Source organism: Salvelinus namaycush, chromosome 35, assembly GCF_016432855.1.
Source record: "Salvelinus namaycush isolate Seneca chromosome 35, SaNama_1.0, whole genome shotgun sequence".
Taxonomy (NCBI): Eukaryota; Metazoa; Chordata; class Actinopteri; order Salmoniformes; family Salmonidae; genus Salvelinus; species Salvelinus namaycush.
The window spans coordinates 3,150,980-3,178,757 of record NC_052341.1 but is presented as its reverse complement, the minus strand read 5'-3'; the positions used below and the strand labels follow the sequence as shown (position 1 = coordinate 3,178,757).

Sequence of the window (27,778 nt, the reverse complement as noted above, 5' to 3'; positions counted from 1 at the left end):
GTGGCAGATGAGTGAGATTATCCACGACTACGCAAGAGCAACCTACCGGTGGTTACCGTACACAGGCGATTCAGACGGAGCGAACAGGTTGCTGGCTAGTAGAAAATGGGCAACGTTGACTCCAAACTAAACTTCAGAAAAGCTGTGATACAACTGACAACCAAAACACAGGTTTGTTGAAATAATAACTCTCTTTAGGGTAGCTATGGCAGAGTTTAAATATTTATGAACAGTTCTGTTTTTCAAGATACAAATAGCAATTCCAGTGTGACAGATGGTAGCCTACAAGTTGTAGTTGACACATGGATGAGAGGGTGGATAAATATGGTAAGGGTTACCATCTGTCCAAAAACAGGGTTTACTGGTTTGTCTAAATGTAAACTTTAAATTCAAATGTAGGCATAGGGGATATATATATATATATATATGAACTGACAATTTGATTAATTATAAATACTGCACATTTGTGCTATAGAATTGTAGACTCATAACTTGGCAACACTGTTTCTATTTTGTAATCAAATGTAACATTGTAATCGTACTTCTGTAGTTTATAATATAAACCCCACCAAGAGGCTGAGGCGGATCTGATGCAGAGCTATAATGAGATGCAGGTCTGGATACAGTTCATTTAGTGCCTGCTGTTGTGGCCGGCACTTGAATTGATCAGTTGCACTGTTTACCCGACAATTCAGCTGTTTGAAAAGACAAAAAAAAAAGGGTTAGTCTAGATAACATTACCAGCTACATTTCTGATGATGTGGTTGTTGAATGAATCATAACATTCAGACAATGTGGCTGATTTTTTTATGTGGGCTGAAAGACATTTAAAGTTAGGCAAATAAGCATCAGTCTAAACTGCAGTGTTGGGGTTATATTTACTCTGTCATCAAGGACGTTCTGGAAAGATCTGAGAACAACTGGTATTATAATAGAAAATGCAAATCAAGAACATGTGAAGTAGGCCAGTAGCTCTATCACATGTCTACTTCTTTGGCCGGTTTCCCGGACACCCAACCTGACCACCCACCCACCCATCCTGGACTAAAAAGCAATAAAGAATCTCACTTAAATCTCACTTAAAGTGATTAAGTATTATGTATCCGGGTAACCGGCCCCTGACGTTTATTTCTGTCTATATTTAACTGTTTTTCTCCTCCTGTAGGCTATAGCCAAGCAGGTCTCTGTCCTCCTGTAGGCTATAGCCAAGCAGGTCTCTGTCCTCCTGTAGTCGACAGTCAAACAGCTCTCTTTCCTCCTGTAGTCGACAGTCGAACAGCTCTCTTTCCTCCTGTAGTCGACAGTCGAACAGCTCTCTTTCCTCCTGTAGGCTACAGTCAAGCAGGTCTCTATCCTCCTGTAGGCTACAGTCAAGCAGGTCTCTCTCTCCTCCTGTAGGCTACAGCCAAGCAGGTCTCTATCCTCCTGTAGGCTACAGTCAAGCAGGTCTCTATCCTCCTGTAGGCTACAGCCAAGCAGGTCTCTCTCTCCTCCTGTAGGCTACAGCCAAGCAGGTCTCTCTCTCCTCCTGTAGGCTACAGCCAAGCAGGTCTCTCTCTCCTCCTGTAGGCTACAGCCAAGCAGGTCTCTCTCTCCTCCTGTAGGCTACAGCCAAGCAGCTCTCTCTCCTGTAGGCGACAGCCAAGCAGCTCTCTCTCCTGTAGGCGACAGCCAAGCAGCTCTCTCTCTCCTGTAGGCGACAGCCAAGCAGCTCTCTCTCTCCTGTAGGCGACAGCCAAGCAGCTCTCTCTCTCCTGTAGGCGACAGCCAAGCAGCTCTCTCTCTCCTGTAGGCGACAGCCAAGCAGCTCTCTCTCTCCTGTAGGCGACAGCCAAGCAGCTCTCTCTCTCCTGTAGGCGACAGCCAAGCAGCTCTCTCTCTCCTGTAGGCGACAGCCAAGCAGCTCTCTCTCTCCTGTAGGCGACAGCCAAGCAGCTCTCTCTCTCCTGTAGGCGACAGCCAAGCAGCTCTCTCTCTCCTGTAGGCGACAGCCAAGCAGCTCTCTCTCTCCTGTAGGCGACAGCCAAGCAGCTCTCTCTCTCCTGTAGGCGACAGCCAAGCAGCTCTCTCTCTCCTGTAGGCGACAGCCAAGCAGCTCTCTCTCTCCTGTAGGCGACAGCCAAGCAGCTCTCTCTCTCCTGTAGGCGACAGCCAAGCAGCTCTCTCTCTCCTGTAGGCGACAGCCAAGCAGCTCTCTCTCTCCTGTAGGCGACAGCCAAGCAGCTCTCTCTCTCCTGTAGGCGACAGCCAAGCAGCTCTCTCTCTCCTGTAGGCGACAGCCAAGCAGCTCTCTCTCTCCTGTAGGCGACAGCCAAGCAGCTCTCTCTCTCCTGTAGGCGACAGCCAAGCAGCTCTCTCTCTCCTGTAGGCGACAGCCAAGCAGCTCTCTCTCTCCTGTAGGCGACAGCCAAGCAGCTCTCTCTCTCCTGTAGGCGACAGCCAAGCAGCTCTCTCTCTCCTGTAGGCGACAGCCAAGCAGCTCTCTCTCTCCTGTAGGCGACAGCCAAGCAGCTCTCTCTCTCCTGTAGGCGACAGCCAAGCAGCTCTCTCTCTCCTGTAGGCGACAGCCAAGCAGCTCTCTCTCTCCTGTAGGCGACAGCCAAGCAGCTCTCTCTCTCCTGTAGGCGGATGTATCTGATCCTTGTCTGTTGCCTCATCTCCCCCAGCCCGTGGAGGCTACGGACCATGCCTTCTGGGACCAGTTCTGGACGGATACTGCCACTACTGTCCAGGATGTGTTTGCTCTGGTGCCGGCAGCGGAGATACGAGCTGTCAGAGAAGAATCTCCCTCCAATCTGGCAACCCTCTGTTACAAGGTAATGTAGGCTGTGTGCCTGTGTGTGTGTGCCTGTGTGTGTGGATGTGTTTTAATTATACTTGTGGGGACCATAAGATCGCACAAGAATACTAAACAAACAAATATTTGACCAACTGGGGCCGTTTTGTTAGTCCCCACAAGGTCAAATGCTATTTCTAGGGGGTTTAGGGTTAAGGTTAGAATTAGTGTTAGGGTTATAATTTAGTTTTGGACTAGAAGCTAGTATAGGTTCTGGGGTTAGGGAAAATAGGATTTTGAATGGGATTGAATTGTGTGTGTGTGTGTGTGGCCCTTAACACTCGCACCCATATACGGGTTGAAAATGGCAGATTTGGACATTGACAAGCGCCTAAATATAAACGCAGTGGCTGTACAGTAACATACATGATGTCAGAGCTCAGTGGCTGTACAGTAACATACATGACGTCAGAGCTCAGTGGCTGTACAGTAACATGCTATACATGACGTCAGAGCTCAGTGTCTGTACAGTAACACGCTATACATGCCGTCAGAGCTCAGTGGCTGTACAGTAACACGCTATACATGACGTCAGAGCTCAGTGGCTGTACAGTAACACGCTATACATGACGTCAGAGCTCAGTGGCTGTACAGTAACATGCTATACATGACGTCAGAGCTCAGTGGCTGTACAGTAACATACATGACGTCAGAGCTCAGTGGCTGTACAGTAACACGCTATACATGACGTCAGAGCTCAGTGGCTGTACAGTAACATACATGACGTCAGAGCTCAGTGGCTGTATAGTAACATGCTATACATGACGTCAGAGCTCAGTGGCTGTACAGTAACATACATGACGTCAGAGCTCAGTGGCTGTACAGTAACATGCTATACATGACGTCAGAGCTCAGTGGCTGTACAGTAACATACATGACGTCAGAGCTCAGTGGCTGTACAGTAACACGCTATACATGACGTCAGAGCTCAGTGGCTGTACAGTAACATACATGACGTCAGAGCTCAGTGGCTGTACAGTAACACGCTATACATGACGTCAGAGCTCAGTGGCTGTACAGTAACACGCTATACATGACGTCAGAGCTCAGTGGCTGTACAGTAACATACATGACGTCAGAGCTCAGTGGCTGTACAGTAACATGCCATACATGACGTCAGAGCTCAGTGGCTGTACAGTAACATACATGACGTCAGAGCTCAGTGGCTGTACAGTAACACGCTATACATGACGTCAGAGCTCAGTGGCTGTACAGTAACACGCTACACATGACGTCAGAGCTCAGTGGCTGTACAGTAACATACATGACGTCAGAGCTCAGTGGCTGTACAGTAACATACATGACGTCAGAGCTCAGTGGCTGTACAGTAACATGCCATACATGACGTCAGAGCTCAGTGGCTGTACAGTAACATGCCATACATGACGTCAGAGCTCAGTGGCTGTACAGTAACATGCTATACATGACGTCAGCGCTCAGTGGCTGTACAGTAACATGCTACACATGACGTCAGAGCTCAGTGGCTGTACAGTAACATGCTATACATGACGTCAGAGCTCAGTGGCTGTACAGTAACATGCTACACATGACGTCAGAGCTCAGTGGCTGTACAGTAACATACATGACGTCAGAGCTCAGTGGCTGTACAGTAACATACATGACGTCAGAGCTCAGTGGCTGTACAGTAACATACATGACGTCAGAGCTCAGTGGCTGTACAGTAACATACATGACGTCAGAGCTCAGGGTCTCCGCTTCACAGCTCTGTATGGGTTTTGACTGACAGACGTTCTGAACTGGAGCACCTCGGATGACAAGTTGACCCATCCCTCCCTCTAATTGGACAACTCTTGCACCTTTTTGGTTGTCTGAGTGAGGGAAATACTGTAAATTAAGAGGATTTGATTAGATCTTCTGAATGTATTTTGAAAGATGAGACGTTGAAGATTCTAAGAAATATCTCTTTGATGTCATACAAGTAAGCAAAAACACCTGTGAGTCCAAACGTGCACTTCACATTTCCTTATCATAAAACTCATGTAATGTACAGAGTCAACGTTTATGATCTTTGTGTTTTGATGTACAGCTACATGATGACATGGCGTTATACCCTGGGTTGTCCTGAACATAATGAGCCTATGTTTGTAGTATTGTGAAGAACATTTGCCACGGGCCATGCATCTGAATGCACAAATGACTCCATTCTATGTGGACCAAAAGTACGATCTGCTTCTCTGAATCCTCTACTGAAAGCCTAACACTGTAAGATCGTATTTTATCATTTAGCAAGTCATGTTGTAATAGAACAAGCTTTCAAATGATGCCCACCTGACCCACATTTAGGTTTATAATGGACCGTTTTTGGGTTGCGTAAACAACAGCGGGCGTGCAGGGTTGTGTTCCAAACCTAACAGCTACAAGTGTCCTCGCTCTAGTTCCTCAACAGCACAGCTAGGAGAGCTCAACAAACAACCTTATAGTTGAAGACTCTTTTATGAGTCATAAGTGCATTGAAATTACTTAGGAACTGTGGACACTTTGGAGAGGTGTGTGTGTGTGTGTGTGTGTGTGTGTGTGTGTTGGGCCACTTGGAAACACCAGTTAGTCCTCTACTCAAACCCTCGTCATTGTTTTCGTCTTGTTGCACCTACCCCACATTTCCCAAGAATATTCTTTGAGTATTTTCAGATTTCGTTATCAACAAATGCAGCAAAAATGTACAGTAAATATAAAATCATTAGTGTAATGTTTGGATTCAGTCTTGTGTCAGGTGAACTGTTGTGTCCTCGCCTTTAGTCTAATACTTTTCCCCATAATCTTTCCTTTTGATTGTTACCATGGTTATATATATGCGGTCCATATTTCTTCTGTAAGAAACATTTCAGGCCTCCCAAGTGGGGCAGTGGTCTAAGGCATTGCAGTGTTAGCTGTGCCACTAGAGACTCTGGGTTCGAGCCCAGGCTCTGTCACAACCGGCCGCGACCGGGAGACCCATGGGGCGGCGCACAATTGGCCCAGTGTCGTCCGGGTTAAGGGAGGGTTCGGCCGGCAGGGATGTTCTTGTCCCATCGCGCACTAGCGACGCCTGTGGCGGGCCGGGCACAGTGCACGCTGACACGGTCGCCAGGCGTACGGTGTTTCCTCCGACACATTGGTGCGGTTGGCTTCCAGGGGGAAGTTGGCATTGTATCAAGAAGTAGTGCGGCTTGGCTGGGTTGTGTTTCGAAGGACGCACGGCTCTTGACCTTCGCCTCTCCCGAGTCCGTACGGGAGTAGCAGCGATGGGACAAGACTGAAACTACCAATTCAATACCACAAAATTGGGGAGAAAAAGTAAATTAATAAAGTTTAAAAAAAATGTTCAATGTAGCCTTAACCATATAGGCTAATTCCCAGGAGATGTAAGTGGTTAACTTTTTTTGTTGTCTACCTTGGATACAGTTGAGGAAGTAGCACAATGCAAGTAGTACAGTAACATTACAGTGGGTGTATTCTGAGTGTGTTTAGTGGTGCTGTACTGTAACAGGTGTATTCTGAGTGTGTTTAGTGGTGCTGTCCTGTAACAGGCGTATTCTGAGTGTGTTTAGTCGTGCTGTACTGTAACAGGTGTATTCTGAGTGTGTTTAGTGGTGCTCTCCTGTAACAGGCGTATTCTGAGTGTGTTTAGTGGTGCTCTCCTGTAACAGGCGTATTCTGAGTGTGTTTAGTGGTGCTCTCCTGTAACAGGCGTATTCTGAGTGTGTTTAGTGGTGCTCTCCTGTAACAGGCGTATTCTGAGTGTGTTTAGTCGTGCTGTCCTGTAACAGGCGTATTCTGAGTGTGTTTAGTGGTGCTCTCCTGTAACAGGCGTATTCTGAGTGTGTTTAGTGGTGCTCTCCTGTAACAAGCGTATTCTGAGTGTGTTTAGTGGTGCTCTCCTGTAACAGGCGTATTCTGAGTGTGTTTAGTCGTGCTCTCCTGTAACAGGCGTATTCTGAGTGTGTTTAGTGGTGCTCTCCTGTAACAGGCGTATTCTGAGTGTGTTTAGTGGTGCTCTCCTGTAACAGGCGTATTCTGAGTGTGTTTAGTGGTGCTCTCCTGTAACAGGCGTATTCTGAGTGTGTTTAGTGGTGCTCTCCTGTAACAGGCGTATTCTGAGTGTGTTTAGTGGTGCTCTCCTGTAACAGGCGTATTCTGAGTGTGTTTAGTCGTGCTGTACTGTAACAGGCGTATTCTGAGTGTGTTTAGTGGTGCTGTCCTGTAACAGGCGTATTCTGAGTGTGTTTAGTCGTGCTCTCCTGTAACAGGCGTATTCTGAGTGTGTTTAGTCGTGCTCTCCTGTAACAGGCGTATTCTGAGTGTGTTTAGTGGTGCTCTCCTGTAACAGGCGTATTCTGAGTGTGTTTAGTGGTGCTCTCCTGTAACAGGCGTATTCTGAGTGTGTTTAGTGGTGCTGTCCTGTAACAGGCGTATTCTGAGTGTGTTTAGTGGTGCTGTCCTGTAACAGGCGTATTCTGAGTGTGTTTAGTCGTGCTCTCCTGTAACAGGCGTATTCTGAGTGTGTTTAGTGGTGCTGTACTGTAACAGGCGTATTCTGAGTGTGTTTAGTGGTGCTCTCCTGTAACAGGCGTATTCTGAGTGTGTTTAGTGGTGCTGTAATGTAACAGGCGTATTCTGAGTGTGTTTAGTGGTGCTGTAATGTAACAGGCGTATTCTGAGTGTGTTTAGTGGTGCTGTACTGTAACAGGCGTATTCTGAGTGTGTTTAGTGGTGCTCTCCTGTAACAGGCGTATTCTGAGTGTGTTTAGTGGTGCTCTCCTGTAACAGGCGTATTCTGAGTGTGTTTAGTGGTGCTGTCCTGTAACAGGCGTATTCTGAGTGTGTTTAGTGGTGCTCTCCTGTAACAGGCGTATTCTGAGTGTGTTTAGTCGTGCTGTACTGTAACAGGTGTATTCTGAGTGTGTTTAGTGGTGCTGTCCTGTAACAGGCGTATTCTGAGTGTGTTTAGTGGTGCTGTAATGTAACAGGCGTATTCTGAGTGTGTTTAGTGGTGCTGTAATGTAACAGGCGTATTCTGAGTGTGTTTAGTGGTGCTGTAATGTAACAGGTGTATTCTGAGTGTGTTTAGTGGTGCTGTCCTGTAACAGGCGTATTCTGAGTGTGTTTAGTGGTGCTGTAATGTAACAGGCATATTCTGAGTGTGTTTAGTGGTGCTGTATTATAACAGGTGTTCCATCTGGGTTTGCTTCTAATATGTCTCTTGTGGGTTTTCAATAGAAAGAGGGACTGAGCATGTGTGTGTTTGACCCTTTTCTGTATGTGGTTACCTTGGAGTCCATTGGTTACCTTGGATACAGTTGGTCTGAAAGGAATGCTAGTGTTTACTGTTCACAGTTAAGGTGACTGTAAAGGCTTTATTACTGCAGCAGATGGACAGAACTATTGTAAGTAGAATTGTATGCCTGTGTCGAGCCTCAAGGGTCTACTGTATAATACCTCAAATGGAAACACTCGTATAAGCAAGAAATGAAGCCGTTTGTGTGTGTGTGTTGTGTTGTACTCACTATACATGTTAATGTGTCCATTCCAGGCAGTGGAGAAGCTAGTCCAGGGGGCTGACTCTGGTTGTCCCTCAGAGAAGGAGAGACAGATCGTCCTGAGCTGCATCCGTCTGCTCACACGTATCCTACCGTATATCTTTGAGGATGCAGACTGGAGAGGCTTCTTCTGGTCCACCGTGCCTGGTGCTGGGAGAGCTGGGGTAAGTGTACTGATCTCCTCATCTTGGCTGAGGTTAAACGGACCAGAACGGCACCATTCCAATAGAGATAAGAAATGCTGTGCAGATGTGTTCTGTGCTACCTTAGCCCATTGGACATTGAGCCCTTTTGAAGTTGTGATTTCATCATATATGCAATTTGTGTATCGGTTTATCAGAGGTCATATTAATTACTGTTAGTTTGATTGAGACTCACTTGTCTGTTCCCTTCATTTTTGTCTCCCCTTGGCAAATTAAGAGGGATGCACACTGCCAAGGATGCTAGCCTCTGTTTCCACTTGGCAAATTAAGAGGGATGCACACTGCCAAGGATGCTAGCCTCTGTTTCCCCTTGGCAAATTAAGAGGGATGCACACTGCCAAGGATGCTAGCCTCTGTTTCCCCTTGGCAAAATAAGAGGGATGCACACTGCCAAGGATGCTAGCCTCTGTTTCCACTTGGCAAATTAAGAGGGATGCACACTGCCAAGGATGCTAGCCTCTGTCTCCCCTTGCTAGCCTCTTTCTCAAGCTTTCTGGCAGCTTGAGTTGAAAAGATTGCCTTTTACGCAATCCATTAAATGAACTCAGTCTCTCAGAATCAGTGTGTGTTCGCTTCTCCCTATGAACTTACATCAGCATGCCTGCTATGTCTCTACAGAGAGAGAGAGAGACGTGATTGGATCAGACTAGTGAGTTCATGACTGCTTCACCATAGTCCTTACCCAGCACTGTCACTGACTGAATAAATCATTTAATTTCTGGTTGAATTACTTTATGTACAGATAGATGTACTTTGTTTACAGATCATTGGATAGAGGATTGTTTTTCTCATGGTGAAAAGCATGCTGGGAAATTAGCACCCAAGATTCACTGTGTAGTGGGTTGGAGAGCAGACAGACACAGAAATACTATTCTTTCCCAGCTCCGTGTTTGATCTTTCATCACCCTTTTCAGCTTTGTATAGATCAGATCTTCTACTTGGATCTGTGAGTTCCCCACTCTGGTACTGTTTGGACCCCACTACTGCAGCTACTGCTGTGTTGTCTGGTGGGAACTGTGTCTTTTCAGGTTTTCAAAGCTCTGACCTGCCAGTGTTGTAAGATCTGACCAAGCAGGGTTGTGTTCATTGGGGCACACCTTACACACACTTTTTCAAACATCTTGATAACACACAACAACAAAAAAATGTTTGTTGATTTTTGGACCAGATTATGTTGTGCCTCCCCATTTCAGTCTGTTTTCATGCCTAATGAACACTATCCTGAGGTTGAGAGAGCTCTTTGAGTGGGGGATTTCCTTCTCCCTTAATGTCTGCTAATTGTTGAGCCAGCTGGGTCTCCTGTTACCTGGCCTGAAGAGCACCTCAGCCTGCCTGAACAGTGCTCATATTGTGCCCCCCTTCCCTCTTGCCTCCCATGCATCCCTCCTGGACAATGGTTGAATTGAAGAGGTATTGGATAACCTTTTAATTAAAGTGAGAGGCTGGATGGGTGAATGGTGAACTATTATGGGAATGGGTGTGAATGCAGAATGGCTGTAGCAATCAATGAGGAGGCATTCTCTACTACACTCTGATTTTGGACTGGTTGGGATACTATGGTTATAAAATAGTCTTGATATTTTTCTGTCACATTCTTTATGCAGTTCTACTGAGCCCATCATATACTACAGTAATAATATATAAATGTACTATTAGTATCTCAATGACATGTTTCCTGTGACTGAGCTCTTTCTCTGTCTCCTAGCAGGATTTATTGATTGATTGTTTTATTTGCCAGTTAAAGAAAACACATATATTTTTTTAAATGTGACGGGGATAACACACAGTCAGACTTACAGTATTTCCATTGTGGTTCCTAAAGTACATGGAGCAAAACAAACAACACATTGTTAAAGGGGATACTTTGGGATTTTGGCAATGAAGCCTTGTTATCTACTTCCCCAGAGGCAGATGAACTCGCGGAAACCTTTTTTATGTCTCGGAAGATGTAAGTTAAAGGTAGTTTCACGAGCCAATGCTAACTAGTGTTAGCACAATGACTGGAATTATATTTATTTATTTAACTAGGCTAGTCAGTTAAGAACAAAATCTTGTTTTATAATGACGGCCTACCCCGGCCAAAACCGGACCAATTGTGCGCCACCCTATGGGACTCCCAATCACGGCCGGATGTGATGAAGCCTGGATTCGAACCAGGTACTGTAGTGATACCTCTTGCACTGAGATGCAGTGCCTTAGACCGCTGCGCCACTCGGGAGCCCCAGTTTTATTTGGGTGTCTGTTAGCATGCTAGCAGGTACCCATAGACTTAGTCTCTGCGCTAACGCTAGTTAGCAACTTACTCCAAACTGCACGCAGAGACAAAAAAAATTGTATCCACGAGTTCATCTGAAAAAGGTCAAGCTCGTAGAGTTAAGACCACATGATGTAAGTGGTCAACCCCCCCCCCCCCCCCCCCCCCCCCCCAGATCTAGAGAATATTTAGAAAGCTCTCTGCCTAGGTGAGCTCACAGTGCCATGGGAAGCACGGACCGAGGATGAAGGTGGTGGTGAGGAGGAGGACAAGAATTGGATTGTGTCTTAGGAGAAGGATGATGATGATGTCTTCCAGCAGGATGAAGGTGATGATGATGATGGAGCGAGGCCCCTGGCTGAGTCTCTCCTCCTGGCTGTATCTGACCTGTTTTTCTGTCCAGACTTCACCGTCCAGAGCCACAAGAGGACAGGCTCGGTGAGTAACCCCCTCCACTTCAGACAAACACTCTTGAGAGAAATTTGTAGTTTATCGTTATGTATTTTTTTGAGGGGCCAAATTGTAATTCAAGATCTGTGCACATAAAGGACATTTTTGCGGATATTTGCACGGAACCCAAGCTAGGATTGGTCCGTAAGTCAACACAATGTCCCAGAATGTCTCCTCTGTGCAGGCAGTGGTTCAGGGTTAATGAGTGACTCCAGTGCACAGCGGGAGCCGTGTGAGGTGAGGTGTGGCCCTCGGCCATGTTTGTCAACTGGGCTGAGAAAGGAGGAGGGTGTTAGACACTCCTTATCCACTGAGCAAACACCTATATGATGTTGTTGGCTGGACAGGGCCCAATGGTGTTAGGCAAGGCTGTGAAATAAAGACCCTCCTAATCCCCCAGTTGATCACTCACTCACAGATACACACACACACACACAGAACGTCTCTCACTTCCATGGTTAGAGGCAACTATTGAGAGTGAATCCTACCCTGCAGGACTGACTACACAACACTGTGCACTGAACTCTCTCTTAATATAGTAATCTATGAAGATTAACAATGAGGCTGCTGCTGACAACTAGGTTCTAGTACAATGTATTCAAATGTCTGCCTGGCTGCCACAGTTATCTCTCTCTCTGGTGTTGTAGATTGGTCAAGTCAGGTGAGTGCTCCACTTCGGTGGAAGGAAGTGTGAACAAAAGTTATGTCCCAAATTGCACCCTATTCGCTATATAGTGCTCTACTTTTAACCAAAGCCCTATGGGCCCTGATCAAAATTTAGTGCACTATATACAGATGTAGGATCTTAATTTGACCTGTTTTGTCACAGGAGGGAAATAATCCCGCAGCAGGAGGATTTTAATGTCTGAAGAAATATTTGGAATCGGAGGCAGCTGGAAGCGGTGTTTGTATACAATGCAGTACCATACCTACATTTTACCTGAGACAGTTCAAGTAACCTATGTAGGCTACGTACAGGCTTGGGAATTCTTATGTGGATTATAATATATGGACATATTTGTAGGAGGTAGATGCATTTTTTGTTAGGGGAAATGTAATTGTTTTTTTATTACATGTTCAAGGCAACCAATAGGAAAAATACATTATTGGTGGCCTCAGTGTCTGTCGCTTACAACCGCTGACCCCGGTACACACGTGCCAGAGTTGGGTTAGAATCCCACCCTCCCCCTATCTTCTCCGTCTTTCCAGCACTGTTCTCTCTTTTCAATAAAAGCTTTATGAAAAATTAACTACAGTAGGAGTGGGACTGAGCCACTCCTTAAAAAAATGACTGAAAGAAAGAATTAATCATTGGACAAATAACAATTAGATTGTGAGTGCACTTCCAACATAAAACATGATTTATAAATAATACAAGGTAGGCTAAATTGATTCATAGAACATGCACAGACCTTAGCAAGCAACAGTAGATGCTATTGCTAACTGATTCCACCATTGAAAGAGAGAATTATTATTTTTTAAACAATGAACTCTATGCTGAGATTTAGCTTCTAAGCCTCCAATACATTGCAAGTTTGACTTAAAAAATAATGTTTAGGCTTTGATTCACAGTCTGAATGAAGAGGAGTAGTTTCAGCATTGGATCGTTAACTTTTCAATTCATTTAGATAGACTAATATAGGCTCACAGGTTCACCCTGCATCCATCCCCCTGGCTGGCCCATCAAGCTGTTTGTCTCTGTTAACCTCTAACACCTCCCAAACCCGGATCCGGGAGCACCCCCCACCACCCCCCACTGACTAGCATAGCTAGCATAGCGTCACAAGTAAATAGTAGCATCTAAATATCATTAAATCACAAGTCCAAGACACCAAATGAAAGATACAGATCTTGTGAATAAAGCCATCATTTCTGATTTTTAAAATGTTTTACAGGGAAGACAAAATATGTAAATCTATTAGCTAACCACGTTAGCAAAAGACACCACTTTTCTTACTCCATCAGTTTTTTACTCCATCAGTAGCTATCACAAATTCGTCCAAATAAAGATATAAACAGCCACTAACCAAGAAACAACCTCATCAGATGACAGTCTGATAACATATTTATTGTATAGCATAGGTTTTGTTAGAAAAATGTGCATATTTCAGGTATAAATCATAGTTTACAATTGCACCCACCATCACAACTCGACTAGAATAAATACAGAGAGCAACGTGTATTACCTAATTACTAATCATAAAACATTTCTTAAAAATACACAGCGTACAGTAATTGAAAGACACAGATCCTGTGAATCCAGACAATATTTCAGATTTTCTAAGTGTTTTACAGCGAAAACACAATAAATCGTTATATTAGCATACCACATGTGCAAACATTACACCAGCATTGATTCAAGGCAAAAAGAGCGATAGCGTTATCATCACCAAAATATATTAATTTTTTCACTAACCTTCTCAGAATTCTTCCGATGACACTCCTGTAACATCATATTACACAATCCATATAGAGTTTGATCGAAAATGTGCATATTTAGCGGCACAAATCGTGCTTACACAATGGAAATACTGTCCAACTACTCAAGCAATCTGCCCGGCGCCATCTTGGAAAGACACCTATTTTTATCGAAAACTATTCATAAACTTGACTAAAAAAATACAAGTTGGACAGCAATTGAAAGACAAATTAGTTCTTAATGCAATCGCTGAATTACATTTTTAAAATTATCCTTACTGTGCAATACAGGGTGCGCCAAAGCGAAGCTTAACCCAAAAAAATGGCGACATATGCGTTTAACATTTTTCAACAGAACAACGATTTATCATCATAAATAGTTCTTACTATTAGCTGAGCTTCCATCAGAATCTTGGGCAATGTATCCTCTCTCCGGTCTAATCGTCTTTTGGTCGAAAGATGTCCTCTTGTCCTGTCGAAATGGCCACTAACGTTCGGCATGTACTGGAAAAGTGTCCAACTATTGGAAGTGCGTCACAAAGAAATGCCAGAAAATCGCACTAAACGGATATAAATTGCTATAAAACGGTTTAAATTAACTACCTTATGATGTCTTTAACACCTATAACGAATAAAAATATGACCGGGGATATAGAAGTGGCTAAACCAAAGCTTGGAAGGAGGCCAGTCCGACGTCCATCGTGCGTCAAGCGCAGGGAAGAAAAGAAAGCTACTTCCGCCCTTTGGTCTTTTATAAAGTCCCAGATTGCGCAATCGACTCCATTCAAATTGTCACCACTTACTGACATCTAGAGGAAGGCGTAGGCAGTGTTTGTAGCCCCATAGCATTCACAGGGACCTAAAAACTGACCTGGGAACAGAGGCCAAGATTTCTGAAATCTCACTCCCTGGCAGGAAAAGTGCTGTAGAATGAGTTCTGTTTCACTCAGAGACATAATTCCAACGGTTTTAGAAACTAGAGAGTGTTTTCTATCCAATAATAATAATAATATGCATATTGTACGAGCAAGAATTGAGTACTAGGCAGTTTAATTTGGAGACCAATATTTCCAAGATCGAAATAGCACCCCCCATAGGCTCAAGAAGTTAAACCACTACTGTAGTACCATGCTCCATTTATATCAGTCACCCGTTCATGACCGACGGGCCCCGATGCGTTTTACTTCATGATTCAGCGCTCTCCGTCACAGCCCTCTCCGTCACAGCCCTCTCCGTCACAGCCCTCTCCGTCACAGCCCTCTCCGTCACAGCCCTCTCCGTCACAGCCCTCCCCGTCACAGCTCTCTACCCTCTGCTGATATGAATAAACCATGGCCCACTGTCTCCTTTGTGACCTCAGCACTGTCCCATTTTGACAATCATGAATTCTTCACATGACCCATTGTGCAGTGAACTATGGTTTGTACCATGTTTAGTTAACCAAACAATAATTGTTCTATGTTTTATGGAGTGTAACATTAAAATGGAATTGCTGCTAGACTAGCCTTGAAGGTCACCTCGGTGTTCTCTTCCCCAGGACACAGCGGAGGACATGCAGTCCATAGACAGCTGTGAGTACATCTGGGAGGCAGGGGTGGGGTTCGCTCAGTCCCCCCCACTCAACTACACCCACGACCTCAACAGGTGAGACCCAGGGAAGATGGAGAGGTGGGCATCCCGGAATTACTAGATCTACTTGTGTAGGATAGGTATAATCAATATGGTGACAATTCCACTTGGTTCATCGGGGGCAAGATGAAACTCTCACCATGTTACGTACACCTATCTAGCCCTCTCAAATCTACACAAGTGCCTAGAGGGGACTCGGAGTTGATTTTAGAGATTCTATTTCATATTTTCCTCTCCACTGTCCTGGTCAGGACGGAGCTGCTGAAGCTGCTGCTGACCTGTTTCTCTGAGACCATGTACCTGCCCCCCTCTGCTGACAACAACATCCTCAACCCCTGGGTTACCTTCTTCTGCGCTACAGACAACAGGTAACACACACACACACACACACTTACTCACTCACACATATACACTCTCTCACTCACACACACACGTTATGACTGAAGATTGAGATTTGGTCTGAAGAGTGTGTTACACTAATCCTAACCTCTTTCTCCTCCTCCCAGACATGCCCTGCCTCTCTTCACGTCTCTCCTCAACGTGGTGTGTGCCTATGACGCAGTGGGTTACGGTATCCCCTACAATCACTTGATGTTCTCTGACTACAGAGAGGTGTTGGTGGAGCATGCTGTCCAGATCCTCATAGTGACTCTGGAGCACGAGGCCGGGCCAGCCGCAGCCCAACACAGCCTGGACCACTCCGCCTCCGTCATGGAGGACCTAGAGGTAAAAGAGAGAGAGCCTGATTCTCAAGTCCCCTTCTTGTGGAGATCTGGGAGAACTGGGTTCCTAAGCAACATGGTGGTAGTTCCATCTTGCCTCTGGTCACGTGGAATTGTTGGTTGTTGTATCTGTTATCATAATGTTTCTCTTCCTTGTGTTCTCAGCCTGTGGGACCAGACAACCTGTTTGTAAACTACCTCTCCAGGATCCATAGGGAGGAGGTAAGACACTAACGTACACTGTTCAAACGGTCAATCCAGAACCATATGACTCTGGGTCAATCACATATCCTTTTTTTAAACCCTTCAAGTCGCAGCACATTTTGAAAGGAGAGTTTGTTGTTGTCTTTCTCCAGGACTTCAGCTTCATTCTGAAGGGTCTGGCCAGACTGATGACCAACCCTCTGATCCAGACCTACCTGCCGAACTCAGCCAAGAAGATTCACTTCCACCAGGAGCTACTGGTGCTCTTCTGGAAGCTCTGTGACTTCAACAAGGTTCGGACTGGAGCACTAGTACCTGCATCCCATCATTCCTACATTGAAGGATACAACAGTGCTGTATTAGCCTTTACTAGGACCGTATTACCTTCGCACCGGCAGTCACGGTGACCGTATTACCTCCGCACCGGCAGTCACGGTGACCGTATTACCTCCGCACCGGCAGTCATGTTTCATGACTGAAGTAAAATTCCACTAACGGTAATCTCCTCTTATGCACTCATGTTGGTAGTACCCAACTCACTGATGACCATGTTTCTAATGGCCTGGTACTCAGGGCTCTATTGTCCCTCCATCAGGTCCTAATGACCTGGTACTCAGGGCTCTATTGTCCCTCCATCAGGTCCTAATGGCCTGCTACTCAGGGCTCTATTGTCCCTCCATCAGGTCCTAATGACCTGGTACTCAGGGCTCTATTGTCCCTCCATCAGGTCCTAATGACCTGGTACTCAGGGCTCTATTGTCCCTCCATCAGGTCCTAATGGCCTGCTACTCAGGGCTCTATTGTCCCTCTAACCACTCGGACATGAATGCAATCGGAAATCACATCAAACACATCTTTGGTTAAAGATGTCTTTGGTTAAAGATGTCTGATTTTAAGATGTCTTTGGTATGTGATTCGTCGAGGCTGTACTCCAAAATGTAACTAATTCTAGTAATCGCCCTTGAGTGTAGACTGTATTACTAAGTATACTGGATAGACTGGTTACGTTATGATGCACTCCAAAATGTATATCCCTGAGTCTGGGAGAGAACATATAGCCTTAGGCCATGCTTTTTGTTCATTGATTGTGCATTGTAGCTTACAGAGTTTGCCTACAATTATAATGAATTTGATTTTGAATAGCCTTGAATAGCTTCTATTTTCATATAGGCTGGCACATTACCTTTAGCTACAGAATATCTCACTACAGTGAGTTTCCATCTCCTCCTCTCTCTCCTTCATTCCTTTCTCGAGCACACAGAGAGATGGGCTGTCACCGGTTTAATTAAATATGTTTTGTTGTGAAAACTATCAATGTTCCCAAACAGATTTCACTTCATTTCCCCAAATGAACCACTAGTTAGCTGCAGGAACAAGGTTGGAGGGCCCATGGCATACAGAGTTTGGGTGGAATATCACCTGTCGAGTAGGAAGAGGCTGCATGCTCCTCAAACAGTGGTTGATGGATGCTTGGAGTGAAATAACCGGAGTAGCTAACCTGGCATGATTTGTAAAAACGAACCAACAGGAAAGCGGTGTCGTGTCTTTACTATGGACTAAATGATATGACATGCTATTTTATCAAATCTATTCTCTGTAATTAATATTACCTGATTTAAACTAATCATGTAAATGTAATTAACTAGGAAGTCGGCACCACGGAAGAATGTTTATAGAGCGGTTGTCTTCCGAATAAACTCTTAAAGACCTGGTAACCTTTTATATCAATAGCAGTCAATTATTAATCGTCACCTTATTCAGTCTCATCTGAACATCGTAAAATTCTTGGTTATCTTCACGAACCCTGGCTAACAAGTTGAATCAGCAATACAAAATTGTTTAATTATTTATTTACTAAATAACTAAATAATCACACAGAATGACATATACACAGGATGGATCATACATTGATTACTAATTATGTCATAAAAGAAAAAGTCCCTAGTGGACGAAACCGATATGATGGCTGGTTACACAAAGAAAGGGGGTTGGGTTTGAATGAAAGAGCGAGAAGACTGAGGGACTAAAGGATTGGGTCTCTATCGGACCTTATGAAGCTACGTTATCGTAAATACAGAATCTTATGCATTCTAAATAACCGCCCATTCGGGAAAAGGAAAATGCAAGAAATATATTTACTCTGAGCTGCGCTTTGATAGATTTGTCGAAGATGGAAGGCTGGGTTGCCCAGCAGAGATCTCCCTTGTCCTTTGAAGAATATTTCTGGGCGGATACGTTGTAGTCTGTCGTCATGTGGTAGAACGGATACGTTGTAGTACCCTGTCGTTCTGAAGAGATTGTCCTTCCTTTCCTAGGCCACGCACATTTACAGCTGCTGCTGATAACTCAACGTCTAGGATGTATCACTTCTTTAGTGAATAAGAGTTCAAAGTTCATACCAAGTTGCCATACTATAAGCTCTTGCTATATTCTGGCTGGTATCGTCGAAATTCATCCTTCCAGCGTGGCGATCGTCACCTCTATGTTGAAATTCGCCCTTTTAAACGTATGGACATCAGTCCTCACGTCATAGGGAACACAATGTTAATTTCGTTAGGTTGTAGTCGTTCAACCATTCGCAACCAGAGCTCACGCTGAGGTTGGCTTAGTCCGCCGTGAATTGGTTCACTTGGGCGTGGCCACTGAGTGAGCATATTTTACTTATGAAAACAATTCTCATATTAAACCTACATTTCATTTAATCTTTTTACAAATAGTTTCATATTTAAGCATTTCAATTGCACTACAATTCCATGTTAATCCGATGACTAGAATGTGTATACTTTCCAAGATACAGTTTATGTCATGTTATCATCAGATATGTCCCAGACAACAACTGATCTGACATCATATTCTTTTTAAGTACCGACGGTTACTTTCAACTGGTTGGATTACCGAAATATTGTTCCGTTCCCAACCTTTTGACGTTACCATACTCGCTCTATGTTAACAAAGGGGTTTCCAAGAGTCCATTATGTAGAGTAGAGCGAGAAAAGGGGGAAAGGTATTTATGGGGGTCATAAACCTCACCAACAGGGCAACGTCATGACAACGGCCTACATTCGCTATTCCAGTCAAACAGAGAAAAATATTTTTTCCCCCCCCTCCCCTGTTCTTGCCCATTTGATAATGGGCCATTCTAAATCTAAACAAATTTTACATACACAATATATACAAAAGTATGTGGACACCCCTTGAAATTAGCGGATTCAGCTATTTCAGCCACACCCGTTGCTGACAGGTGTATACAATCGAGCTCACATAGAACGCTGAGAGGGTCGTCTGTAGAACGCTGAGAGGGTCGTCTGTAGAACGCTGAGAGGGTCGTCTGTAGAACCCTGAGAGGGTCGTCTGTAGAACCCTGAGAGGGTCGTCTGTAGAACGCTGAGAGGGTCGTCTGTAGAATGTGGCATATCACACCTATCCACCTCAACACTTCCTGCATCACATTGCTCTACCCTTCTGCCCTCAGCACTGTGCCATCTGTTCATCTGTGTGCTTCGTACACTCCTCGACGCGTCGCACATTGATTACATCCTCCTCTCTCTCTGATGGGGAATGCACTGAGGAGATGCCTATAAGTGTTTACCTCCCAAATACAGATTTTATGTTTTAATGATTTACCTCCCAAATACAGATTTTATGTTTTAATGATTTACCTCCCAAATACAGATTTTATGTTTTCATCACCTGAGTGACATTTGCAGCTTCTCTAGAGAACACGTTTTTAAAAAGATTGTGATAATGTTCTTTTTTAAAAACTTTGACAAGTATTGTCTATTGTCTGTGTCTGACCTCTGGGGGTCTGACATTTTTAAGTACAGTATTGATGTTCCTAACTGTTTCCACAAAGTACAAGCGAGAATATTCATATAATATTGAAGCTCACTATGTTAGTGCCTTTTGTTGATCTTGTTTATCCTACAAACTTGCTATTTATGTGTTTCAGAAGTTCCTGTTCTTCGTGTTGAAGAGCAGTGATGTTCTGGATGTCCTGGTGCCCATCCTGTTTTACCTGAATGATGCACGGGCTGACCAGTGTGAGTCACACAGAGCAGTGTGTGTGTGTGTGTGTGTGTGTGTGTGTGTGTGTGTGTGTGTGTGTGTTTCTTCTTCTTATATGTACTCTGTGTGTGTGTGTGCAGCTCGTGTGGGCCTGGTACACATCGGTGTGTTTATCGTGCTGCTGCTGAGTGGAGAGAGGAACTTTGGTGTGCGTCTGAATAAACCCTACTCTGTACGAGTCCCCATGGACATCCCTGTGTTCACTGGAACACATGCTGATCTGCTCATAGTGGTGAGTAGAGCTGTCTGAGCCATGTCTCAATGCTTCCCTGGATGCCGAGGGATGGATAGGAGGATGGATGGGAGGATGGATGGATGGATGGGAGGGAGGGAGGGAGGGAGGGAGGGAGGGAGGGAGGATGGATGGATGGGAGGGAGGGAGGGAGGGAGGATGGATGGGAGGGAAGGAGGAAGGAAGGATGGATGGATGGAGGGAGGGAGGATAGATGGATGGGAGGGAAGGAAGGAGGGAGGGAGGGAGGATGGATGGATGGGAGGGGAGGATACAGTAGCATGCTCTGATGAAGGTCGTTGGTTACCGATGGCAGAGGCACAAAACAATTATGGCAGGGAGGGAGGGAGGGAGGGATGGATGGATGGGGAGGGAGGGAGGGAGGGAGGGAGGGAGGGAGGGGAGGATACAGTAGCATGCTCTGATGAAGGTCGTTGGTTACCGACGGCAGAGGCACAAAACAATTATGGCAGGGAGGATGCATGGCAGGGAGGATGCATGGCAGGGAGGATGCATGGCAGGGAGGGAGGGAGGGAGGGAGGGAAGGAAGGAGGGAAGGAAGGAGGGAAGGAAGGAAGGGAGGGAAGGAAGGGAGGGAGGATGGGAGGGAGGGATGGGAGGGAGGGATGGGAGGGGAGGATACAGTAGCATGCTCTGATGAAGGTCGTTGGTTACCGACGGCAGAGGCACAAAACAATTATGGGAGGGAGGGAGGGAGGGAGGATGCATGGCAGGGAGGGAGGATGGATGGGAGGATGGGAGGATACAGTAGCATGCTCTGATGAAGGTCGTTGTTTGCCGGCGTGCAGAAACAAACTGATCATAGTATGAACATAACTGTCTGTACGCTGGTGGATCATCTGCCTCATGGCAGTCTTCATATGTGATTGTCTAGATCTTCCACAAGATCATCACTAGTGGACATCAACGCCTGCAGCCCCTCTTTGACTGCCTGCTCACTATCGTAGTGAACGGTGAGTGCTCAGAGATACAATATAATACTACTATTCTATTTCAATCTCTGGGTGAGTGTCTAACTGTCATTGAAATGGTCGCCACCTGTTGGCTGCATCTGGATATTGCAGGTTATTGACACCAGTACACCACCATCCTCCACAGTGTCTCCCTTACCTGAAGAGTCTGTCCATGGTGGCAGTTAACCAACTAACTTCTGTTTCTCCTCCACAGTGTCTCCTTACCTGAAGAGTCTGTCCATGGTGGCAGCTAACAAGCTGCTCCACCTCTTGGAAGCCTTCTCCACCAACTGGTTCCTCTTCTCCGCCTCCCAGAACCACCATCTTGTCTTCTTCCTGCTGGAGGTCTTCAACAACCTCATCCAGTATCAGTTTGATGGTAAAACCTGGCTCTAGTTAGCTCAGGTCCCAGATCTGATTGTGCTTTCTTGTCAGACATGGCAATAAGTGACAACGAGTCGTCAAGACGGCACAAAGTGATCTGGGACCCAGGCTCTAGTCTCATGTTGTCAGACATCACACAGTAGTAAAGCAAATCTAGAATGGTTGTGGTCGAGAGGCTGGCTCCGACTCCTCCAAAGACATTAGACCTAGCATTGACTGGGCAGTATGGGAACGGTGCCCTCTCTTGGTGGACAATGGGATTGCATCAACATGACTGCAGCGAAATGACCAGAACATAACCTGCCAGACTGACACTATTTAAAAGCTCATTTTCCCTACTTCTTTCTGGAGTGTCTCTCTTTTTAAACTTTGACATGATAAACCTGCCCAGTAACTGTCCTTCTCCACGCAGGTAACTGTAACCTGGTGTACGCCATTATCCGTAAGCGTAACATCTTCCACCAGCTGGCCAATCTGTCCTCTGACCCAGCCACCATCCACAAGGTACAGAGAGGTGCTTTCTAAATCAAATCCAATCACATTTTATTGGTCACATACACATGTTTAGCATATGTTATTGGTCACATACACATGGTTAGCAGATGTTATTGGTCACATACACATGGTTAGCAGATGTTATTGGTCACATACACATGGTTAGCAGATGTTATTGGTCACATACACGTGGTTAGCAGATGTTATTGGTCACATACACATGGTTAGCAGATGTTATTGGTCACATACACATGGTTAGCAGATGTTATTGGTCACATACACATGGTTAGCAGATGTTATTGGTCACATACACATGGTTAGCAGATGTTATTGGTCACATACACATGGTTAGCAGATGTTATTGGTCATATACACATGGTTAGCAGATGTTATTGGTCACATACACGTGGTTAGCAGATGTTATTGGTCACATACACGTGGTTAGCAGATGGTATTGGTCACATACACGTGGTTAGCAGATGGTATTGGTCACATACACGTGGTTAGCAGATGGTATTGGTCACATACACGTGGGTAGCAGATGGTATTGGTCACATACACGTGGGTAGCAGATGTTATTGGTCACATACACGTGGTTAGCAGATGGTATTGGTCACATACACGTGGGTAGCAGATGGTATTGGTCACATACACGTGGGTAGCAGATGTTATTGGTCACATACACACGGTTAGCAGATGTTATTGGTCACATACACGTGTTTAGCAGATGTTATTGGTCACATACACGTGGTTAGCAGATGTTATTGGTCACATACACGTGTTTAGCAGATGTTATTGGTCACATACACGTGTTTAGCAGATGTTATTGGTCACATACACGTGTTTAGCAGATGTTATTGGTCACATACACGTGTTTAGCAGATGTTATTGGTCACATACACGTGTTTAGCAGATGTTATTGGTTACATACACGTGTTTAGCAGATGTTATTGCGGGTGTAGCGAAATGCTTGTGCTTCTAGTTCCAACAGTGCAGTAATATCTAACAATTTCACAACATATACCCAATATTCACAAATCTAAGTAAAGGAATGGAATTAAGAATATATAAATATATGGACGTGCAATGTCAGAGCGGCATAGACTAAGATATAGTAGAATAGTATAAAATACAGTATTTACATATGATATTGGTAATGTAATGCAAGATGTGTAAACATTATTAAAGTGACTAGTGTTCCATTTTTATTAAAGTGGCCAATGATTTCAAGTCTGCATGTAGGCAGCAGCCTTTCTGTACTAGTGGTGGCTATTTAGCAGTCTGATGGCCTTGAGATAGAAGCTATTTTTCAGTCTCTCGGTCCCAGCTTTGACGCACCTGTACTGACCTCGCCTTCTGGATGTTAACGGGGTAAACAGGCAGTGGCTCAGGTGGTTGTAGTGCTTGATAATCTTTTTGGCCTTCCTGTGACATCGGGTGCTGTAGGACTCCTGGATGGCAGGTAGTGTGCCCCCGGTGATGCTTTGTGCAGACCGCCCTCTGGAGAGCCCTGCGGTTGTGGGCAATGCAGTTGCCGTACCAACGTAGAACTCTCTCCTCTTGCAGAAAACAGTAAAAGGAGGCTTTAAGCCAACGGTCAATATTTTCCCCCATAGTTAAAAACAAAAAGTTGATGTAGTGTGTTGTGAGTGATCCATGTGAAATGTACTTTAAATAAATCTGACTTGAGAAAACAGTTGGTCACATAAAACATGTGAAGTGGGTCAGTAATCACTTGGTTCAGTTGCTTTGCTGAATAATCGTATTTTCCATTCTTCCAACAAGGCCCTGCAGATGAAGAAGAGGAAGAAGACTACCACAGCCGTTATCTCCCGTATCAACTCCCAGGAGACCGTCTCCATGGAGGGGTCCCGACCGGCCGTCCCAGCTGAGCCAGGGACACTCAAAGCCAGTCTCGTGGCCATACCAGGTACCCCTCTTCTTCTGGAGCTCTCCATGCATGCCTGTATTTTGCAAAGCACATTTCCCTATGGTATGTTAAGGTTTTTATATTTAATTCTATTCAATTCTATTAACTGGGCTTGCCGGGTTTCCACTCAGCTATCACTAACTTATAACCTACTGCTCTGTTTCGTCACATAACTTCTGCAATTCTCTCACCACTTTTATAAGAAAAACAGCAATTGGTTTCTTTTAAGCCGTACCAAAATAATTCGTTTTCTTTCATTGTTAGAAACCATTGAACCGTTCCCTAAGGGTCTTTGTTGATGTTTTGTCCCTGTAGCTATTGACAAGCTGACAGAGAAGGCTCAGGTCTCTGAGGATGGCACCATGGTCTGTCTTCAGGACATGACCACTGACCAAAACGCCCACTCTCCCCAACACACCCACTCTCCCCAACACACCCACTCTCCGCAGTCCTCTGCCGCTGACACCAGTGGTATAGCTGGAGCCAGCGACACAGAGTCCAACTCGGGGAGAGATAACGAGGTAAGAGCTCTGAATGTGGAGACATATGAACGCAGCTCACTGGAAAGCAAGTCTTGTGGGAATCATTTAGAGTGAAGTTATATACAGGACAAAATAACTTGTCAGAGAGATATACAGTATGTTACTGCTCAGTGACATTAAGATTGAGCCTAGTGACTAATGGTTCCTTTTCTTCCTATCAAGGAGGCCTTTCAACCAGAGTCAGAGCTGGCCAGAAGTCGTTTGTCCAGTGTATCATCATCAGCTATGAACTGGAACCCCACTCCAGACTGGGTAAGAGCCCTCCCTCCCTCCATCATTCAGCCATGTCTCCCTCCCTCCATCTAGCCATGTCTCCCTCTATCCAGCCATGTCTCCATCCATCCCTCCCTCCCTCTATCCAGCCATGTCTCCATCCCTCCCTCCATCCAGCCATGTCTCCCTCCCTCCTCCTCAATCATACAGTACATTCACAGCTGTGGTGTTATGTACATCATTGGTAAGATCCCTCCCTTCTAATAGGTCGTGACCTCGTCTCCCTTCTCTGTACTGTTCTCTACTAGGTCCAATCCTGGAAGAGTAAGCTTCCTCTCCAGACTATCATGAGGCTGCTACAAGTTCTGGTTCCTCAGGTGGAGAAGATCTGCATAGACAAGTAAGAGACGAGGATCCTAAGGGAAATGGAGAGGTTATATTTCGTGATTTTGGTTGTGGAACCCTAAGTGTTCCCGAAAACTGAGAGCTTAGAAATAGATGTGTCTATGACTGACAGTATCAATAGGATTGTGATCTTTCTTGATTGTGGAACCCAGAAGTGATCAGAACACAGTGATCAATAGAATTCACTAGAATTAGATTAGCATAGATGAGAGAGACTACATTTATGGATATTACCTTCCCAAGGACTGCTGTTGAAAATTAGCCGGCTGGCTAAAACTGGCACCTTTTACAGTAATGTTGATTTTAATGTGCACCGTCCCTGTAAAACTAAATGTACTAAAGTAAGTTAAGTGACATGTTTATCTCCTCCAGGGGTCTGACCGATGAGTCAGAGATCCTGAAGTTCCTGCAGCATGGAACCCTGGTGGGCCTGCTGCCTGTACCTCACCCCATCTTAATCAGGAAGTACCAGGCCAACGCGGGCACCGCCATGTGGTTCCGCACATACATGTGGGGAGTAATCTACCTACGGTAAGCAACATGGGCCAAATGAAAAGGGAAACATTAAGATATTTACAATGGTTAATGATGGTGATAATGTCAATAGTCGCAAAGTACCCAATTGGCATACTTGAGTAAAAGTATAGATACCTTAATAGAAAGTTACTTAGGTAAAAGTGAAAGTCACCCAGTAAAATACTACTTGAGTAAAAGTCAAAGTATTTGGTTCTAAATATACTTAAGTATCAAAAGTACATGTAATTGCTCAAATATACTTAACTATCAAAAGTTTAAAAAAATCCTTCTATTAAGCAAAGCAGGTGGCACCATTTTCTTGTTTTAAAAATGTATGGATAGCCAACACTCCGACATCATTTACAAACGATGCATTTGTGTTTCGTGAGTCCTCCAGATCAGAGGCAGAAGGGATGACCATGTGTTCTCTTGATAAGTGTGTGAATTGGACCATTTTCCTGTCCTGCTAAGCATTCACAGGGAAAATGTATGGAGTAGAAAGGACATTTATTTTCTTTAGGAATGTAGTGAAGTAAAACTAGTCAAAAATATAAATAGTAAAGTACAGATACCCCCCCAAAAAACTACTTAAGTAGTACTTTCAAGTATTTTTATTTAAGAACTTTACACCACTGAAAATGCCTAATCCGTATACAAAATAAATAAGACTAGCCACTATAGAGTTCAGACTGAGTTAACACATATTTAGGAGTAATTACATTAGAGGAGTGGGGTATTCTTGAAAGCAGGATTATTAAATTGGTCAGCTGATTTTGATAAATATAACTTGATATGCTGGTTAATGTAAGAAAGCTAGCGTTGTATTGGTTGTTATACATTAACTCCATTTTGAGAAATATAAAGATATTTCAAGCAATTTTAGTCATCTGCCTAACTTATTGATCCAGCTTTCTGGAACAGGCCCCCAGCCAGGTCTAGGAACCAGGCCCCCAGCCAGGTCTAGGAACCGGGCCCCCAGCCAGGTCTAGGAACCAGGCCCCCAGCTGTTGGTCAGCCACACCAACTGACAGAGTCACTTATTCCATGAAGTACAGGTGGTGGTTGTCATGGTCACTCAAATCTTATCTTTATTAACAATGACTCTTGTTGTTACCGTAGTAATGTGGATCCCCCGATCTGGTATGACACTGACGTCAGACTGTTTGAGATTCAGAGGATCTAAGTGGAGCTGGTGAACAGGTCTCTACGACTGCGACCCAAATGGCACCCTATCCTGTTCATAGTGCACTACTTTTGACGAGCCCTATGGGCCCCTGTAAAAAGTAGTGCACTACATAGGGGGTAGAACGCCATTTGGGAAGCAGAAAACGTCTCTCTGGACTGGCTGGTTCGCCCTCGGAACCACCAACCGCTCTCTCACCAACTGCCATTTTCAAACCTGAACAGAAGTGTGGAAGAGGAGGATGAGGATTTTCACCAGACACACCTGTTCTAGAAAACAGGAATTTACAGTGTTTGTTTTCTCTATTTTGTTTATTGCGAAGTGCCAACACGTAGAACATGTAACAAACCACTGTCACTAAACCACTTTTCCTACAAGCTGTCTGCTACTACAACTGCCAGAAGATCTGTCATATTAACCCTCTTCTAGTCATGTATTGGCAGCTTTCCAAGGGTATATTCCTTCATTTAACTTGATGTGTATTTTCTTTTTTTTTGCCAAACAAATACATGTAGACACTACTGTATGTACACTTCCGTACATAAGTTTGGGGTCACTTAGAAATGTCCTTGTTTAAAAAATAAAA

At 44.7% G+C, this 27,778-nt stretch overlaps 1 protein-coding gene across 1 annotated transcript; it reads left to right on the top strand.

The window, feature by feature from the left end:
- Positions 1–27,778, top strand: LOC120029853 (protein HID1-like). Its single transcript, XM_038975160.1, has 20 exons — positions 1–171; positions 2,667–2,816; positions 8,367–8,537; positions 11,152–11,268; positions 15,236–15,342; positions 15,579–15,695; positions 15,834–16,053; positions 16,215–16,271; positions 16,406–16,546; positions 20,203–20,293; positions 20,399–20,550; positions 21,446–21,524; positions 21,739–21,903; positions 22,321–22,412; positions 24,189–24,333; positions 24,649–24,854; positions 25,038–25,127; positions 25,397–25,488; positions 25,866–26,024; positions 27,129–27,778. The coding sequence occupies exons 1-20, from the start codon at positions 106–108 to the stop codon at positions 27,190–27,192; spliced, it is 2,481 nt and encodes an 826-aa protein (XP_038831088.1). The 5' UTR covers positions 1–105; the 3' UTR covers positions 27,193–27,778.

Excerpts from the sequence above, each read along its gene's own strand:
- LOC120029853 (XM_038975160.1), top strand. The coding sequence starts at position 106 with ATGGGCAACGTTGACTCCAAACTAAACTTCAGAAAAGCTGTGATACAA. Across the intron at positions 15,696-15,833 it reads TTCTGCGCTACAGACAACAG|ACATGCCCTGCCTCTCTTCA; the intron begins GTAACACACACA and ends TCCTCCTCCCAG. Across the intron at positions 20,294-20,398 it reads TGATGCACGGGCTGACCAGT|CTCGTGTGGGCCTGGTACAC; the intron begins GTGAGTCACACA and ends GTGTGTGTGCAG.